This window comes from Podarcis melisellensis (genome assembly GCF_964234715.1).
Source record: "Podarcis melisellensis genome assembly, chromosome: 6".
NCBI lineage: Eukaryota > Metazoa > Chordata > Lepidosauria > Squamata > Lacertidae > Podarcis > Podarcis melisellensis.
The window spans coordinates 45,501,813-45,519,854 of NC_138538.1; the positions used below are offsets into that span (position 1 = coordinate 45,501,813).

At 43.7% G+C, this 18,042-nt stretch overlaps 2 protein-coding genes across 3 annotated transcripts in view; one reads left to right on the forward strand and one right to left on the reverse strand.

Annotated features, from left to right (window-relative positions):
- The first annotated feature begins 2,092 nt into the window (after window positions 1–2,092).
- LOC309372252 (translocator protein-like) lies at window positions 2,093–8,794 on the forward strand. Its single transcript, XM_081915642.1, has 4 exons — window positions 2,093–2,301; window positions 3,928–4,150; window positions 5,275–5,413; window positions 7,068–8,794. Exons 2-4 carry the CDS (start codon window positions 3,978–3,980, stop codon window positions 7,245–7,247), a joined length of 492 nt encoding a protein of 163 aa, XP_081771768.1. The 5' UTR covers window positions 2,093–2,301; window positions 3,928–3,977; the 3' UTR covers window positions 7,248–8,794.
- OARD1 (O-acyl-ADP-ribose deacylase 1) overlaps window positions 4,437–18,042 on the reverse strand; it is a gene marked incomplete at its 5' end in the record, with an annotated part of 33,578 nt that continues 19,972 nt past the window's right edge. Inside the window, 2 exons of one of the 2 annotated variants that reach the window (XM_081915648.1) lie at window positions 4,437–4,522; window positions 7,167–7,221. In XM_081915648.1, coding sequence (XP_081771774.1) covers window positions 7,182–7,221 — 40 coding nt within the window. In that variant the 3' untranslated portion in view covers window positions 4,437–4,522; window positions 7,167–7,181. Of the gene's footprint in view, window positions 4,523–7,166; window positions 7,222–14,610; window positions 14,717–18,042 lie in introns of those variants that run through there. The other variant, XM_081915645.1, reaches the window with a different exon arrangement.

Below are 18,042 nucleotides of genomic sequence, written 5' to 3' on the forward strand. Positions count from 1 at the left end.
CATGAGTTTGACCAAACTGCAGGAGGCAGTGGAAGACAGAAGTGCCTGGCGTGCTCTGGTCCATGGGGTCACGAAGAGTCGGACACGACTAAACGACTAAACAACAACAATAGCTGGTCTAAGCAGTACTTGGAGCTCCAGATTTCTCCTAAGCCAACACAGCAGACCAATTTTGGATGTAGCAGAACTGTTATTTGTCATCCAGTCTTCACATCAGTTCTTCCTTGCTTATTGTCAAACAAGGAAGACTATTAAGTACTCCGTTGCAAAGATCTCAAGAGCCTTTGCTCTCCTGTCTCAAGAAGAAGTTGAAAACACAAGTGAGCTATTCCCAAAGGCCCTAGGAAGAAAATTGCTTTGGGATAAATAGTCCATAGTCAGTGACTATCTATGCTGAAGAACATAAAATATCTCTGCTCCCTGTGTTGTTGAAGCAAATGCTTGTTCACATCTAATTCCAGCTTCCCATACCTAAAACACTCAGCAGAACGGCACACTATCTCTTACAGCAGGTGGCAATAATGACAGTGAGAAGATAAGACTCAAGGAGGAGGCTTGCTGAAGGTGTCCTGCCCAAAGCTGATCTCACAGACTGTAGTAATACTTCTTAGTTATAGTTTGCTTGCTCAAGCTCTTTGCCACAACAGGCATTGTACTGACATCCAGATGCCCATTCTTGGATTAATGCATTTCACTTGCTACTTTGAAGGGACAGCTGCATGCAGAAAGTTAATGGCACTTACAGAAAGCTCTGCACAATCACACCAGCTCACATCTGCTCCTTAGCACAAATGTCTCCCACCAAATAATTTTCTTTAGCACCATTCGAGTGCAATAAAACATAACACTAATTATGTGCAACAGCAATAATATTAAATTCCATCTGGACACATGAGCCTTGTTTCAAGGCATAAAAAATTAGATAACTATCCATAGCCAAAGCGAATGAGTCTTTAATGCTCTCTGTGTTGCAGGCAAGCCGCTAATGGAAATGGATGTCTAGCTTTTATTTGCATTTAGCATGCATCTGTAATGTTGCTGTTATTTATTCAAGTAGCTTATGCTAACTTTGGCAGAGAGGTGCTCCCAAGTGCATATGGTTAATGAAGGTTGCACAGCAAAGAGCATCAGTAATTAAACAGCAAACGCAACAGCTCAGATGCTTATGCTCCAAGGGTTTCAATACTCAAAAGGCCTGTTTCAAATGCATGGGAAGGGGTGCATGGAGTTTGAAGGGAACTGAGGAAGACCAGAACATTCAAAGAGATTTGTAGACATTATATTGGCTGGTAAGCTTTGCAACAAGAATTTGGCCCTTTGAGGACCACTGGATGCCCAGCAGCTAACCCAGAGGGATGAAAGATGAGTGGAGGGAGTTGACAGTGATACGAGGCTAGGCTAGCAGCTCTCTTTGGTGTACAGCAGGAGGGTGGGGAACCCGAGGGTCACATTTTCTCCAGTGAAACCTTCCACATGCCATTGGTGGGAAGGGCCAGAGGCAAATGCGAGCAGAGCAACAATGTAAATGTTACCGTTGTACAGGATGCTAGGTTCTATCCTCTATCTAGATAAGCAATAAGCATTATCAGAGTTCAAGGTCATATTGCAGCCAGTCAAAAACCGGGGGTGCAAAGAAGGGCTGGTAAGGAGTGTGGTGCAGAAGATGGCCTGGGGAGAGGCCAGGAGGGTTATAATGGGGCCTGAGGTGCTCTATTCCTGGTGTACAGCCTGGGAGCTGGCTCACCACCACCTCATCCTCTTCTTAAGAATCGCCTTAACCAAGGTTTTACAACAACCCTGGGAGGTAGGACACTACTATCAGCACCATATTCTGGGTGAGGACTGAGCAATGGCCTGCCCAAGGCCCTTTGACGAGTTGATTATGGCAGATGGGATATTTTTTTAAAGGAGAAGCTTCCTGGTTCAGCTCTGAATCTCTTCTAGGAACTGCACCAGCTCGTCAGCCTGGCCTGGCTCCGCAAGCCGTTCAGCCCAACTCCGACGGGTGACTGGCCTCGGAGAAGGGTGGCTGCTGTACCCCGCCCTCTGCAGCCTGTTACACAAACGGTGCGCCGCCGGGGAGAGCGCGAGAGCGATCTCCTCCTCTCTCCTTATCGTACTTGCACGCCGCAGTCCCTGTTGTGTAACCCGACCCACACAGGCTCTTCGCAAAGGCGACGCCTCGCCCCTGCTCTCTCCCTCCCGCAGCTCGGGCACAGCGAGAGATCGAGAGAGGCTGAAGCCCATTGGCTCGCTCCTCGCGTCCGCCCTGGCAAGACGGCGAAGTTCCGCTCCGGGAAGGTAAGGGAAACAAAAGGCGGCGCGTGGGGGGCGCCCGAGCCGCGCAACTTGGCCAGGGTGGTCGCGTTCTGTTGCAAAGCGGGACGTTCCATCCGCTCGGAGAACGGAATGCCTCTCAAAGAAGCAAAACGGGCGCAATGGCTCCCCCCCCCCAGAACACACACAGCATGCAGCCAATTAAGCCACGCTGGGCTGCGTCGAGGCGGAAGGTCGAGCCAAGCCACCTCTCCGTCTTTCTAGAAATGTTAACAGCAAAGACCCGTGTCACCCTGAAGCGTGACCAACCGAACGCCCTTGGATTGTGGCGGGAGAGCTTTCCTGCGCAACTCTAGTCCGCGAAAGCTTCAATCATTTGCCGTCTGCGCGAAGCGTTTTCGCAGGCTGGAGCAGCAGGGCTCTCTTGCTGTTGCTGAGTTTTTTTAAAAAAAATAATACTGTAATTCTAGAAATGTACAATGATCCTCCCTACAGTGTTACCTATTCTCCTCATCTGTTCATCATAGTGTAACAAATTGAGACTATGAATACGTATTAGAACTTCAGAATGGGAATCAAGATTCCTGTTGTCTGTGGAGCTGGAAGTAATGTTTTTACAAAACAAAACTGAAAACAGGAAATACTTCAGTCAAGAAAAAACATCTTGCCTATGGGAAATTCCCAATGGAATTAAATGAAGCGATCAAAAATAACTTGTTTATTCCACCTATCTTTAACAGAGCATTCAGGCTGCAGGGCGTGTGAAATATTTTTTTCCTGATCTCCTATAAAGGCAAACAGTATCAGAATTTTCTGTTTGATAAGAAATCTGTTCCTCGGCAAACTCTACTTTAACACCAGGCTCTCAATGGGACTAAAAAGTCTTTAGTTATAATCCTAAAACTACTTGAAATGAATGGGACATACTGTACTTCAGGGGATGGGGAAGCACACTAAATCTGTTTTCTGATCATTATCCCTGACTGCTTACTAGAGAATCTGCTGTCTGGTACACAGCTGTGAAGTGTAATTATGTAGGTAAGGGTTTGCCAGATGAAAAAATAAAACATGAGAATTGCTTTGCCTTGAATAAAGCTTGAGAGACTGTCTGGCAGGGATGCTGTAGTCACAACCAGATTTGCACATCCTGCATTGAACAGTGAGTTGAGACTTGATGGCCTCTAAGATCCCTTCCAATTCTAGGATCAAGGCCTATCTACTACAGCATCTTGTCTCCTACAGCAGATGATGAGCATCCCCTATTCTTTGTCTCCAGCATCCCATACGCAAGACATATATGCTAATTCTGAACATGAAGCTTCTAACGGGCCATAAGTGGCCTACCTGAAGAACAGCAGCAGACTGCTAAGGGGAGATAAATTTGCCAAATTAGATTGCCATGGTCTTAACAGCATTCTTGATATAGTAAAATGGCTTACTCTAACTTTAAAATGCTAATAACAGCATCCTCGAAGGAAAGATCATTGGAAAAGGAGCATCTGCATCTGTCCCTCATTTTAACCAACACTAGAAAAAAGATCTTTGCTTTATTTCCTTTAACCTACAGAAGGAAACACATCTCAAGTTGAGAGTAAGTACCTCCCAATGTGAAAATAAGTAACGGTGTACAATTACTGTACCAATTTTCAGTTTCAAAGGCACAGGCGCAATCCGTATTTGCTAGAACTGTCTGGCTGAAGATGTGGGTCCATGCTCTTGGCTTCACAGCCTTGCCCCATCTTGGTGGATTCCTGGGCTGGTTCTTCACTCGGAAGGAAGTGCCCACGTGGTTTGAAGATCTGAAGAAACCGTCATGGCGGCCACCCAATAAAATGTTCCCAGTTGCTTGGACGACACTGTATACAAGCATGGGGTAAGGCTTCCTGGGCAGCCCCTTCCTCTTCACTCAAGGCTCCAGTCCTAAGCACATGCTAGAAAGCAAGCCCAACTGAATTCAGTGGAACTTCGGTCCAAGAAAAAATACATGGGATCAGACTGACAGCAATTCCATTTGCCTCTGCTGCTTCCATTGTAGCCTTTGTAGCAACTAGATGGCTGATTTCCTCTTCGCGGTGGGTTTTATCCAATTAGTCACACTCAACATAGATCCACAACTAACTCGGGTACCTTCATTTCAGTGGGTTTTAGTTGGGTGCTACCTGTTGCAATTAATCCTGACCCAGTGGCTCCTTGCTTCCGTCTCCCTTCTTGCATTTCATGTTGGGAATGGCTATCCTAGAGTCCCCTGCAATGGATTAAGTAGTGTCAGGATGCTGCCTTTAATGAGGATGTTCCAGCCTACTGTCTCCATCCAGGAGGACAGAAGTTGCGACTCTTAGGTTGCAATCCTAAACACACTTTATTAAGAGTTAAGTCCAAAGTACCATTGAAAGTGGGCCTTCCTTCTGAGTAGACAGGTGTAGAATTGCACTTAATATCTTAGACCCTTCTGCACTACTTCTTTAATGCAGATTCCTTGGGGGCTCAGAACTCCTGCTAGATTGGTAGTGATAACCAAAAATGATGCAACATTAAACTAGCTCTGGGAAATAGAGTAAGCCCACAACTTACACACATTTCTATTGTGCACATTTAGGTTTACACGTGTAGCAAAAAACTAAAAAGGGGTGGAAAGGGGGCTGGGTTCCTGGGGAAATGACATTGGCAATCCGACCCACCATTGAACCCAATAGGTTTTGACTATACAAAATTTTGGCTTTATGTGCGATTCCCAGAATGTAACCCCTATGTAAGTTGCAGGCTTTCTGTAGTGAGATTCTAGCTATATTTATAAACTAAGTGCTTGTGCAGTGGCACCATAGATTTGTTATGTCTTCTACTGAAAAAGCTTCAAAGGTACTAAGCCATCATCTAAGCTGCATTTCACTGGTGTTAAGGTTTACACGGGAAGGGTTGCTCAGAGTAGTAATCCTACTGAAGCAAAGCTGATAATGTGGCATTCAAAAGCAAAGCATTGTCTGGTTTCCTTTTCTGCAGGTATGCTTCATATTTGGTGTGGAAAGACCTTGATGGCTTCAACAGTCAAGCAGTTGTCCCACTGGGCCTCTATGGAGCTCAGCTTGCACTGAACTGGGCATGGACTCCTATATTCTTTGGCGCTCACAACCTAAAGCTGGTAATGTATCCCAAACATTTGCTGTACCATTATGTTGCCTGTATTGCAGTTACCTTTTTGGGACCTCCAACGAGGCTGACTAAGAAACTGCTGGGCTAAAATTGTTCAGTGGAATGTGCAGACTCTTTAAAAAAAATCCTCTAGCAGGCATGTTTATGTAAACGCACACACTATTCCTGGGCCTCAAAATATACTGAGTTTTTGTGAGAAATGTCAAAACTAGGAAGGTCCAGAGTGAGGCTTTCAGTTGTTGAGCCAGTGGGACACAGTGCTTCAAATGTTAGACCAGAACTGTGGAGAGACCCACTCTGCCATGAAGCTCACTGGGTGAACTTGGGCCAGTCATAAGCTCTCATCTTAAGCTACCTCACAGGGTTGTTGTGGAGAGGAAAATAGGGGCAAAGTTCCCAGTAAGAAAAACAGGATATAAATGTAACAAACGAACTAGAACTACTTTCTTTACGGCTTTGTTTTTTGCTCTCTCTGGCCCCAAGCCCTTGATTTTCTGTCCATGTTCCCAAAGGGTAAAGCAGAAAAAGAGGGCAAAACAACCTACTACAGAACAAAGCAGGCAGATAGGTTAATGTGTTTTAGTGGCAATTAAAGTTCCCTGGGCACACAATACATGAGTCTTCAAGCGAGGTCCTCCATGTTTGTAGCTGGCATTTAGTTACAAGGAGAATTTAATGAACTGGGGCAAAAGGCTTGCATGGCTTGTATCCACTTTGCAGCTCGCTCCCACCAGTGATATCAGCCCCTTGCAGTTCTGTTTACTGCCTTCAAAATTAAAGCAGCTGGCTGCCTCGAGAAGGGTGTGAAGCTAGCACCGTTATGATCGGGGTGATCCATATTTTTCAGTTGAGAATGGTGTGTCTTGAGATAAGCAGCTCTGAGCACCACACCTTGACCTAATCAGCTAGCAAAGGCCAGAGCTTCAGTGCGCTCGTTATTCATATGTGCCTTATTAAACTGTAAAATGCCAAAGTGTTAATAAGAGAATATGTATGATAGGAGTTGTTTGGATTAGCACATTTAGACACTTAGCGCTGCATTAGAGATGAAGAAAAGGAGAGCCTGGAGTGTTCAGATGGCTAAATTCCAGCCTCTAGGGAACTGAGGAAGAATGCCAACATTTCTAAGCACAGATGGAAGTGACATTACAACTGGAATAACTCTTATTCTGCTCTGCTAAAAGGAATATGGGCCACCCAGCTCTGCTGTCTACTGGCACGAAAGCATAGTATCTGGAGAAAGGATTCTATAGTTGACACCTTGGAAAACCTTGCTCTACCACTATGAGCTGGATCCACCCTGTGCACTGAGCTTGCCGCCATCACTACCACTAGTGCCTGCTAAATAAAAGCTTCTGTCCTGATTCCTGCAGAACATCGTGGAAATATCTTTGCAAGGGAGGCAGGGAAATGAGGGGACCAGCAACTTGTTCCAGTTGTCAATGGAGCAATGCTTCCACTGACAAAAAGCTCTGGCGTGAAAAGCCTGAGAGGTATAGGGGAGCAGATGGGGCAGTCCTGGAGTGCTCAGCCACTTGCTTTGTGTAGGATCATTCTCATCCTTGTGGTAAAAGAAGAGATTGCGTCTTTTGCATTCTGTCCAGTGAGTCAATCATTTAGACATTGCTGTTTCTCTTTTCCAGGCCCTGATCGACATTGTGGGTCTTTATGGGTTAGTGCTGGCCACGATGTATTCCTGGTACCCTATTAACAAAACAGCAACACTGCTGATGCTGCCTTACCTTGCCTGGCTGACCTTAGCTTCTTCTCTTACCTACCGTATCTGGAAAGACAATCCTGAAAAGGGAAAGAAGAAAGAATAAGGAAGGAACTGGGGAAATGGACATATTTGGCGAAACCCTTTGACACTGAGATCTGGTACTATGAAGGAAGTTAATTTAACTGGCACAAAAGCATTTAGCATTTAAGGGTTGGGAGATGGGGAATCCTTTACGAAATGCAATGGCACATATTAAGAAGACTGTTATACATTCTGAGTTTGAAAACCACAGTTCCCATCCTCATTCAAAGCACTATTTTATACATGTTTACTCAGAGAAGTCTCACTGAATTAATTGAAGCCTTAGTATTCTAATGAGACGATGTTGTCAGGTAACATTTATATAGATAAATGTTCTTCTTAAAACTTTGGATTAGCTTTGTTTTGTTTCACTGAATTGTAGTTAGACTACTTCAGAAAAATCTGGAGGCGCACTAGACTCATTAAGAGTTGAACACCCATATATGTGTTTTACTAATGAGGGTTGCTTCACACATTCTTGCTTTTTAGGTGCATACATTATTTTTCCTCTCCCATTTCCTCCCCTCTTCATTCTTTTCTCCAAGTGCCATAATTTAGATTGTAACACATTGGGGCAAGGACCTATTTTTTTTGTTGGCTTCATTCCAATAGCATATAAACAGTGCAATCCTACATATGTCTATTTGCGAGTAAGCTTTATTGAATTCAGTAGGGCCTACTCCCAGGAAAGTGTGTACAGGACTAAGGTGCAAGTCTTTCTACACCTAAACATGTAAAGTGTGGATGTTTAAGCACTGGTTTGGGGGTTTTTTTGTGGAGTTGGGAATAGCCTCAGGCACTCTATTAGGTGGATACTCAGTGGCATAGCTGGGTGAATGTATGAAAAGGCTCAGATGCTGAGAATGGAACAGGAATTATTTTCACCCGACAGGAGGGTTTGCTCTGTTTTTCCAAGTCAGTTATTACATGGGCAGATGGTTACACATGAATGCACCATGATGAGCTATTTCACAAGTTGTGTTTTCATTTGTTTAAAGTAAAGGAATTCAGTTCTAGTGCTGGGGACAGAACCGAGCAACTGCTGGAAATGGGTCCCCCAAAAGTTATAGTATAATATATTTGCTTTTGCTGCTTGAGATTAACATGGCCAGCCATTTGGAAATAGATTTAATAAGTTGGGGGGGGTTAAGTGGGGGAGCTGCTATTATTGCTTCTTTCTCCCAGTAGCCCTTGGTGCAACCTGAAATCTATTTAGCATCCAGCAGAGGCTTACTTAATGAAGTTTGCCCAATACCCTCTTAACACTGCTACAAACTGCAGACTTTGGAGCTTTGACATCATATTCTGCTTTTTCTCCCCTTTGCATTGTTTTGTTGAACATCCAGCCTGACTAAGTGTTTCAGGCAGTGTATTTTTCTAGAAGAGGCACCAGAACTCACCATGAATGGCTCCTTTGTTCCCTTATAATGGCAATGATGCCCACCTGAGAGGCGCCGGAACTGAGTTCCGGCAAGTTCTGGCTGGAAAAAAACTGTTTCTGGGGAACATAAGCTTGCTCATGACTTTGTGAATTTTGCTTTGTCCTAATAAAGGTATTGTCCTACTGTGGCTTTTGGATTTTTTTCCCTAATGGGCAACACAGTCTTTAATCAGAGCAGGCCGGCTGGTTTTCAGGACATCTGGAGGTCAATGCATAAACACCAACTCCTTCACCCACCCACATATAGAGCTTGTGTTTTAAACTGGAAACTGCCTTGAAATGCCTTTTGAGGGCCACCATGTGGGTAGGAACATATGAATTTGTCTCATACCTAGTCAGACCACTGATCAATCTAGATCAGTACTCATAGATGTTGATTTAGCAGCTCCCCACAGTTTCAGACCTACCTGGAGATTCTGTGGTTTGAACCATGGACCTTCTCACGTGCACAACCACAGAGCAACAGCTCTTCTCTGACACTGTTCACAAGTGATCACAGGAATTACATTGACTGGCAAGTCCAATGCATCTGCTCTGTGATGGAGACTCCTCCATGGGATATTGAATGGTGCTCTGGAAAGCTTCTGGGGGAGACAGGATTCTGGAGTCCTAATTTTAAAAACCTGCCTTATTCCAGAATCTAGAAGTAAGTAGGTTTTCATAATCAGTGCAATGATTTGTATTTTATACTACTATTAATATTGCTGTGAAAACATGACTGATGGTCAAAGGCCAATTCCGTGTATCCTTTCTTGACACTCAAGAACAGAGGGAAATAGGGCATTGGTGAAACAGGGGTGCTGGCCTGCCCCCCAATCACTTATTGGGCACAAGTCCTCCCATGACACCTCGAGAGCACACACACCCTGGCTCAGCACTCCAGCCCCTGCTTTGCCCACAGGAGGAATCTGCTGAGATCTCTAGCAGGAAAAGCTGCTGCTGCTGCTGCTGGAAGGAACAGAAAGGGGCCCTCAGAGCAGCTTCCTGGTAGAGAGCAGTGTGGGTGTCCCATCCAGCCCAGAGGAGGCACATCCTTCCTGATGTCCAGGCAACCTCTACTGCTTCTCAGATTTTTGGGGGGTGGGGGCAGCAATACAGTTCCTTGCCAGGGGTGCAAGGGACACTAGGTATGCCTCTGACTGGGAACATTTCCAGCCCAGTTTGAACTGGATGCAAATTATGTAAACAGTTTTGTGCAGCAGGATACGTGCTTGATGAAGTGAGCCTGTTTTCTTTAGCTTTTCAGTGGTGACTCATGGCCATCCATCCAAGTTTGTTTTTAAACAAAGGTGTGAGTCAACTAGAGAGCACAATGGCTCAGAGAATGGTAGAGCATTGTGAACTTTGCACTCATTCTTTAACAGAATCAAACAATTGGCAAAGGTGTATGTGATTTAACTTTGTAAAAATAATAGAAACACATTGCTAAAGAAGATCTGCCAAAATAGCAAGATCTCAAATTCCATGCATCGTATCTCAGAAGCTCACATTGCAACACACTCTACCATAAGAATAAAAGCATTGCCACTATTGGGTCAGACTAAAGATCCAACAGAGGGATGTGGGTGGCACTGTGGGTTAAACCACAGAGCCTAGGACTTGCTAATCAGAAGGTCGGCAGTTTGAATCCCCGCGACGGGGTGAGCTCCCATTGCTCGGTCCCTGCTCCTGCCAACCTAGCAGTCTGAAAGCACATCAAAGTGCAAGTAGACAAATAGGTACCGCTCCGGCGGAAAGGTAAACGGCGTTTCCATGCACTGCTCTGATTTACCAGAAGTGGCTTAGTCATGCTGGCCACATGACCCGGAAACTGTACACTGGCTCCCTCGGCCAATAAAGCGAGATGAACGCCGCAACCCCAGAGTCGGCCACGACTGGACCTAATGGTCAGGGGTCCCTTTACAAATTCATAAGCTGAACTACCCCATCTGTTCTGAGCACCTGATAACTTGAATTTACTCAGTATACTGCCTTGTGCAGGTCATAAATATTGTAAATTAAATAAAGTATCTGGGTTTGAAATCTTTCCCAAATGACTGACAACACAGTGCTTACAGTTATAGTTTGGCAAAGGTGACACAAATATGTGAATTTACATTTTACTTGGGAAAGGGAAAATAAGAAAGAGTGGCTGATGTTACACTGAAACGGTCCCTTAAAAGATCAGCTGGTCTTATCCAAAGAACTTACTTCATGTAATCTGCCCAGTCCTGGTGCACAATGATTATTTAGAGAGCTAGAGCGCCACCTAGTGATTACTGTTCTGAGACAAGATAAGGCACACAAATGCTATGTTGGTTCTGTTACAGAATCCTTATCAGGGCAGTACCATTATTCGAGTAGCCAAGGTATTACAAAACAGCGTGCAAGTTTTTAAGTTCTCCATAACCTTTCATCAGACTGGATGGTAAGCAGAGCAGAAGGGGAAGGGGAGGAAAACTATTTTGGCTAATGTTAAGGCCTGAGGTCTGCCTCTGGTCAGTTTTAAAGCAGAATGATGGGGAGGTAGCAGACATTCAAACGTGACTCTTTTTAGGTGCTATGTAGCTATCGGGTTGTACCAAGACCAGTTTGGAACATGGCACCTAAAAGAAGCCTCATTCAACTCCCTGCTCTACCCTCTCCAATTCCATCTCAAGTGCTGGCCCAAGACATTTTGGCACCTGAGGAGAACCACAAAATGGCGTCCAACCCCACCACCAGGGAAGGATCAAGTGAGGAATAATGATCTGCATCGGGAACAAGGGTGAGAGGAGAAGACCAGTGCCTCCCATTTGCCAAGAGGCCACTGTAGAGGTAGGGGTGCATGTGGTGGTGCTGTCAGCAGATCCGGCCTCCAAGAAGTGTGCTGCAGCTGTTGCTCCCACCACAGCAGCAGCAGCAGCAGCAACAGGCAATGCATTCCTTGGAGGCCAGATCTGCTGCCCCTGTGGATCCTGCCGCCTGAGGCAGTCATCTCACCTTGCCTCATGGGTGGGCTGCCCCTGTATCAGAAGTCTCTGACCAGATGCAAACTCCATGGGTTTGGTGCCAGACAAGATGTCTTTCCCTCTCTGGCCCCCACCCCTTGCTCTGCTTACCATTTAGCCTACAGAAGGGTTCTGGAGAACATGCATCCTTCCACGCTATTTATGTTTTTGTTGACCTGTGATAAGGTATTGCCCTAATACAGATTTTGGAGTTTTTCTTATCTGTTGGTAAGAGTTTAAGAGATAAATTATACGAAACAAATTTAGTTTGTAACATCAGCATTCAAACACCACTCTGAACTGTATCATGAACAGATAGCTATAACCATAATCAAGTATCTCTCCCATTTTTACAGAATCTAGGGAGCGTATAGTAATCTTGAAGCAATGCTGAACGGCAGTAAGGTAATGGATATGGGGAATAAAGTGAAATTTAATCCAGATCACAGAAGTACTATTTGTTGGTAGATCAGTTAGTCCAGGGCTTGAGGTACAGACTGTGCTGGATGGAGTTGAGGCTTCAGAGGGTTTCTTGATCCAGCACTATTTCTAGATGGACTTGGCCATGGTTATTCATGCACCAAGAACATCAAAACTGGACTACTGCAATGAACTTTACACAGGGCTGCCTTTGAAAAGTGTTCAGAAATGTAAATTGGTTCAAAATGCTGCTGGCCAAGCTAATGCCTGGGAATGGGATGGACAGAGCCTATAACTGCAGTCCCATTCAATCTGCCTTGATCACCTGTTCTGGCCTTAACTCAACTTGCTAGTTCTCAACTTTATAGCCCTAAACCAGGCATAGGCAAACAGCCCTCCAGATGTTTTGGGACTACAACTCCCATCATCCCTAGCTAACAGGACCAGTGGTCAGGGATGATGGGAATTGTTCCAAAACATCTGGAGGGCCAAGTTTGCCCATGCCTGCCCTAAACCACTTGAGTCCTGTAGATCCTAAGCACCTGCCCTGCTATATACTCCACTCGATTTCCAAAATTCTGCTTCAGGTAACTCCAGTGACTGTCATTCAATACTACGGGCACAAGGATCAGAGTATTTTTGGTTACAGCACGGTTGCCTGTGGCTTCATGTCTACTTCAGGTCTTTTTAGGAGGCTGAAACAAGAATCTCTTGTTGCTTTTAATATTGTCTTGATGATTTTCTATGTTGTTAGCTGTTCTGAGTTACCACCATAGTTGGAATGGGGAACAGGGGAGACATTTTAAAATAAACAACATAAAGAAGAGTCCTGCTGGATCAGACCAAAGTCTCATCTAGTCTAGCATCCTCTTTTCCAGAGTGGTCAACCAGGTGGTGCCTCTGGGAAGCCTAAAATCAGGAGATGTGCACACCATTACTCTCCTGCTGTGGTTCAGAGGCATTTCGAAACAGGTAATAAAATATCTGTATCATTTAACATTGTGTTACATGGAAGCTTATGAGCACTGTATTTATTTTGTTTCTGTCGAGCCCCGAAGCTAGACAAGTCATCTGACGCTGACATACAACTGAGATATTCATACACCACTGGCGCCACCACAAACAAAGACACCTTTTCAATTCCCCCAGCCTTCAGGGAGATAATGTACTCCATGCCAAGTTAATGCTTTGGCTGATCTTATTGAAAGACCACATCCACATTTACTACCTGCCAAGATACTTTTACATGTAAACAGCCTCAACACCAGTGTCAACCCAGGCAGTTTCCGATCCACTCAATGTTTCAAGTGTATATGAAACTGCATGCTTTCCTTATGTTAAGGACCTGCATTTTATATGCTGAAATCTGAAGAGTTCTAATAAGCTGTCAAGCATCCATGACTTTGTGATTGAACAATCCAGTTGGCTCTGTTCCAAAATTAAAGGCAGTTTCATGCTATTTCAAGCTTACTCAGTTCTTCACTTGGGTTTCCTGCTTAAGAACCATGGAGTCTTGCACTGAGTCAAATCATTAAGCCATATATGTAAAATAAATTTGTTTCATTTACTTATTTTTAAGCATTCTACACCCCTCCTTTTAATCAAGAAGGCATCCACAGAGCTTATGAAGATGGGTGGTTAGATAGCAGATATACTTATTTATAAATTTCTGTAAAACTATGCAAAAAGGGAAATTCCACTGAGCCTATATTATTATTAATTATTATTTTTATTATTTAGAGAGAGAATGTCTTATGCTAAGCCACTGGTTCATCAAGCTTAATACCGTCTACACTTTCAGTAGCTCTCCAAGCTTTTCCAAGAAGGACCTTTCTCAGTCCTACTTGGAAATGTCAGGGATTGTACCTGGTGGAATATTTAGAATGTAAAGCACATGCTCTGCCATTAAGCTCCAATGCTTCCTCACCTGTCACAAGGCCAAAAAAAAATTGTTATATAGAACTAGGAGGTTGAGGAGCATGGCTCTTACATCTGGAATAGAATTTGCTTGGAGTCGTAGCTTATCTCAAAGCCCTGATGCTCACACACACAGTTGAAATCACATTTGTGCACTTACCCAATACAGTTTTATATATAAATGGTTTAAAATCATTGTTGTTGTTTATTAAATTTATATACCACCCTATACCCATAGATCTCAGGGTGGTTACATCTTAGATATACAACACCCCATGGGGCTCCTTTTATTTGCAATGTTCAATGTCATTTGGCTACAGTGGTCTAAGGTCAAGCAGAAATGGAAAGAATGATGAATGCCAGCATTCCTTAAACTGCTATTTCCGAGTCTTATTTTTCATGGACTAGCATAAGCGAATGTCAATGTCACAGCTCTCTAAGCTCTTTGAAGGGCTAACAGGTTGTGTGTGCTTTTCCCCCTCTGTAAAATAATACCTAGTCATCAGGTTGTTGAAGAATATACATAGTGGTAGATTCCACTAGATTAACACTTTTGTTTGCCTTCTAGGTATCTTAACAAGGGTGCCCATAAGCGGTAGCTTTGATGTGCCACAGAAAAATTAACTGATACCTACTAATTAAGACAATCCAAGTCAGCCTGAGACAAGAGTGCCAGCATTGCTCTCCTGACAGCTTCTCCGTATTGCTGTAGTCCAGGGTATGGTTCTATAGCATGTAGCAAATCTGTACAGAGGTATAAAAGCATGCCAATCTGTCCCTGAAATCACTGGAAAATAAGCAGACTGGGTGGGTGGGCTGCTGCAAAGGAAGATACCCTCTGGTTGCTACTGCTACTAAGTGTGCTTGTTTATTGTTTATTTGTCTTGCAGTAGTTACAGGAGGGGAGCAGAGGAATCACTGCCCAACAACGTATCCAGGGATCCGTTTTGTTTTGATAACAAGCTGTCCTTTTTATTCTAAAGAGCACATCCCAACCCTGTCCAATACAGACAGTGTCTTATTTCATCTTTGCTTCTGGCCAAATAAATATTTCCTGAGCCTGGATTGCAAGGCGCTGTCCTCTGTAGGCACCTTTATAATTAGAAAATATCCTGGGGGTAGACCCAGATGAGCAGAGGATATAAACACACACATTGACAAAAGGGCAACTCTTATAAACAGACCATCGGAGAATATTAGACTTGTACTTGTGGTTTTTAGACACTCTGCCAGCAGGCAGAGCTGGGGAGAGTTTGGACTGCTGCAAGACACTAATAAGACAGTGATTTTTAAAGTAGCCTTATCTACAGCAGACACGGTTAAGATTAATTGCAAACTGCGACCAACAAGCCATGAAGTGGTACAGCAGGGGTTCCCAAACTGAGCTTCATTCAGGTGGTCTGCAGCATGTCTGCATTCCATATTCATATCAACCTCCAACTGTATCTGTATTGCTTTTTATTTCTCAAGTTGCATTTTACTCTGTTACAATCTGAATCCTGTGGAATGCAAACTGCAATACAATAAAATAAATGAAAGAAGCAATACAGTACAAATACAATTTTAAAACATACAGCACCTAGCACAGTGCATTACAATTGCTACACCAGCTCTACTTCAGTAGTGTCAGATTCAGGGCTTTTTTTTCTTTAAAAAATGTTTAGGGGTACTCTCATTTTCCTACTCATATTGACATACTGCCCCTCAATGAGGCCAAACTTAGACTCATAAAATGTTCAGGGGTATGTTTATAGGGAAGTACAGGATACATGTGCATTTGGAGAAGTTCATGTGAAGATGGATTACAAACCCAGCACTGGAAACGCAGTGAGTGCACAGCAAATGGGAGTGCGAACACAACCTTTGTATAATACAGTAAAGTAACGCAGTATTTTGTCAGGATAAACAATATTGCAACATAAAAACATAAGGCTTAAATTTATTTTGAAAATTGTTTCAGGAATGGATAAAAAAAATCTGTTTGTTTGTTTTCTGTAACAGCTTACTGAAATGTAAATTAGTTGGATTCACAATGCAATGCCTCATTCATTAGAGGTTCCTGAGCAGAGGTTGCAGGGCAACATTTCAGGGATGCTGTAGTAGTGGATTCCCTGCATTCGTAGGGGGTTGAACTAGATTCCTCCAATGCTCTGATCTATAGTGTTGTTCGTGTTTATGACGTAAAATCTGCACAAGGAAGAATTTAGTTTGAAACATGTCCATAGCATAGTCTCCTGTTAACTACATGCCACATGCCCATTGCCTGGACTGCCTTCATGGAATGATAAAGGTTCTGCAGAGGCATCCTTCTATTTTGCAGGGGGGGTTTCAGTTCGTCACTGATGCATACTCAAATAAATGAACCCAACACAATGAGGATTTCTACACCAAATCCAAAGCATACCACCACTGTGTGCTCTGCGCACTGCACAATTTATGTTGTCTTCCTGTGCAGTGTCTGCCTGCACAGAGGCAGAGTACTGCCCTAGAAGGAGTTCAGCAGCAGCTGGGAAAGAGATGGAGCCACAATCCCAGCACCACATTCCAAAGATTAGATTAAAGCTCAGCATTGATTCGTGCAGCTTGGCTGGCTCCAGTGAAAGTTAAAGCGGCAAGAATGATGGGACCCTGATTAATCCAGCAGTCAAGAGCTTCCAAAAATAAAGTGGGTCAGAGGGACACGAGAAGGGGTATGGAAGAGTTATCACTCATCAGCTCAGGATTCCCATCCCCACAATTCCTCCCTAAAATGTCAAAGGTGACAATGATTGGTCTGGGGTGCATAGTAACCAGAGAGGGGAGAAAAACAATACGCTTCCTATGGAAAGTATTCCATACCATTGAAAAAGCTGGTCATAGATTGCATTATAGCCCCTGTTGTCTCTGCCTCATTTTTATAATAAAACCCAGTCCAAGAGGCAGTTGTCAGGTGCACAACGTCTGCTTGCTACAGAGGCCCAATGAAATCACTGCTGCTTATGCCACAGACCAATTGGTGTGTAAGTTTCTATGTAAGTGGTCTTTTTAAAAACAGTTAAAAGGAATGGGCGGAAATCTCATATAGGTATGAATGGAATTTTGTTGTTCTTAAAGAAGCAGCTCAACTTTTTAAAGCAGCTTTTTAAAAATCTTTTTAAAGCAACTTTTTAAAAATCTCTAAAGATGCTGGGTTCTGTATCATATGTCCAATAATGCCTTTGACTGCTTTGTGCAAGTAGAAAGCACTTCTGTGCATCCACCCAATTTTCACGAATCCTCCGATCTTCTGCAACACTCTGCATCATGATACATATTGTTCTGGAGGGCCCCCCACCTCTCAGGAGCAGCTTGGAGCAGGGAGAGAAGTGGCTGCAGTAGATAGGGACAGGTCAGTGAAAACAGAATGCCTAGCCTTGCAAGAGCAGAAATGCTTTCTGCTAGTGCAAAGCTGCTACCTGTTGATAACTCCACTTTTCATACTATGTTCATAAATTGTGAAGTGTGAATGTGAGGAATACATATTCTCAAATACTTATACTGTGCAGGAAAACTTGATTTGTTGAAGGACATTTGTCAAACACTGGAGAGTTGAAAAGGGTTTTGGACACTGGGGAGCTGCTGTGTGGTTCCCAAGAAAACATACCGGGGGGTAGGGAGAAATAAAAATGTAAGAGAGCGAAACGTATAGTTAACTGTTAAATAAAATCCAGCATGAACTTATTTCAAATATTGTTTTGCATGTGTTATTATAAAAATGTATGTTGGAATTTTTCAATCTTTATAGTCTAAATTCTACATGAAAGGTATTCAAGGCAATCTCCATCCTCAGGCAGTTTTGGATAGCTCAGGGCAGAGCAATGCAGACATCCCAAACTTTTGCAGGTCAAACTAGCTTGTAGGCAAGCTATATATTTTTTCAGAATGCATGTACATCTTACTGAGCTCCAATAGGCAAAATCTGCACATTTCACATCACTTCCTCCTGATCCGGACCCAAAACCACTGGGTTCAAAAAAATTAGCCATTTTTATACTTGTTCAAAACCAGCTGCGTATTCCCTGCCTCAAGCAGGCTCCTATTCTCAGCTCATC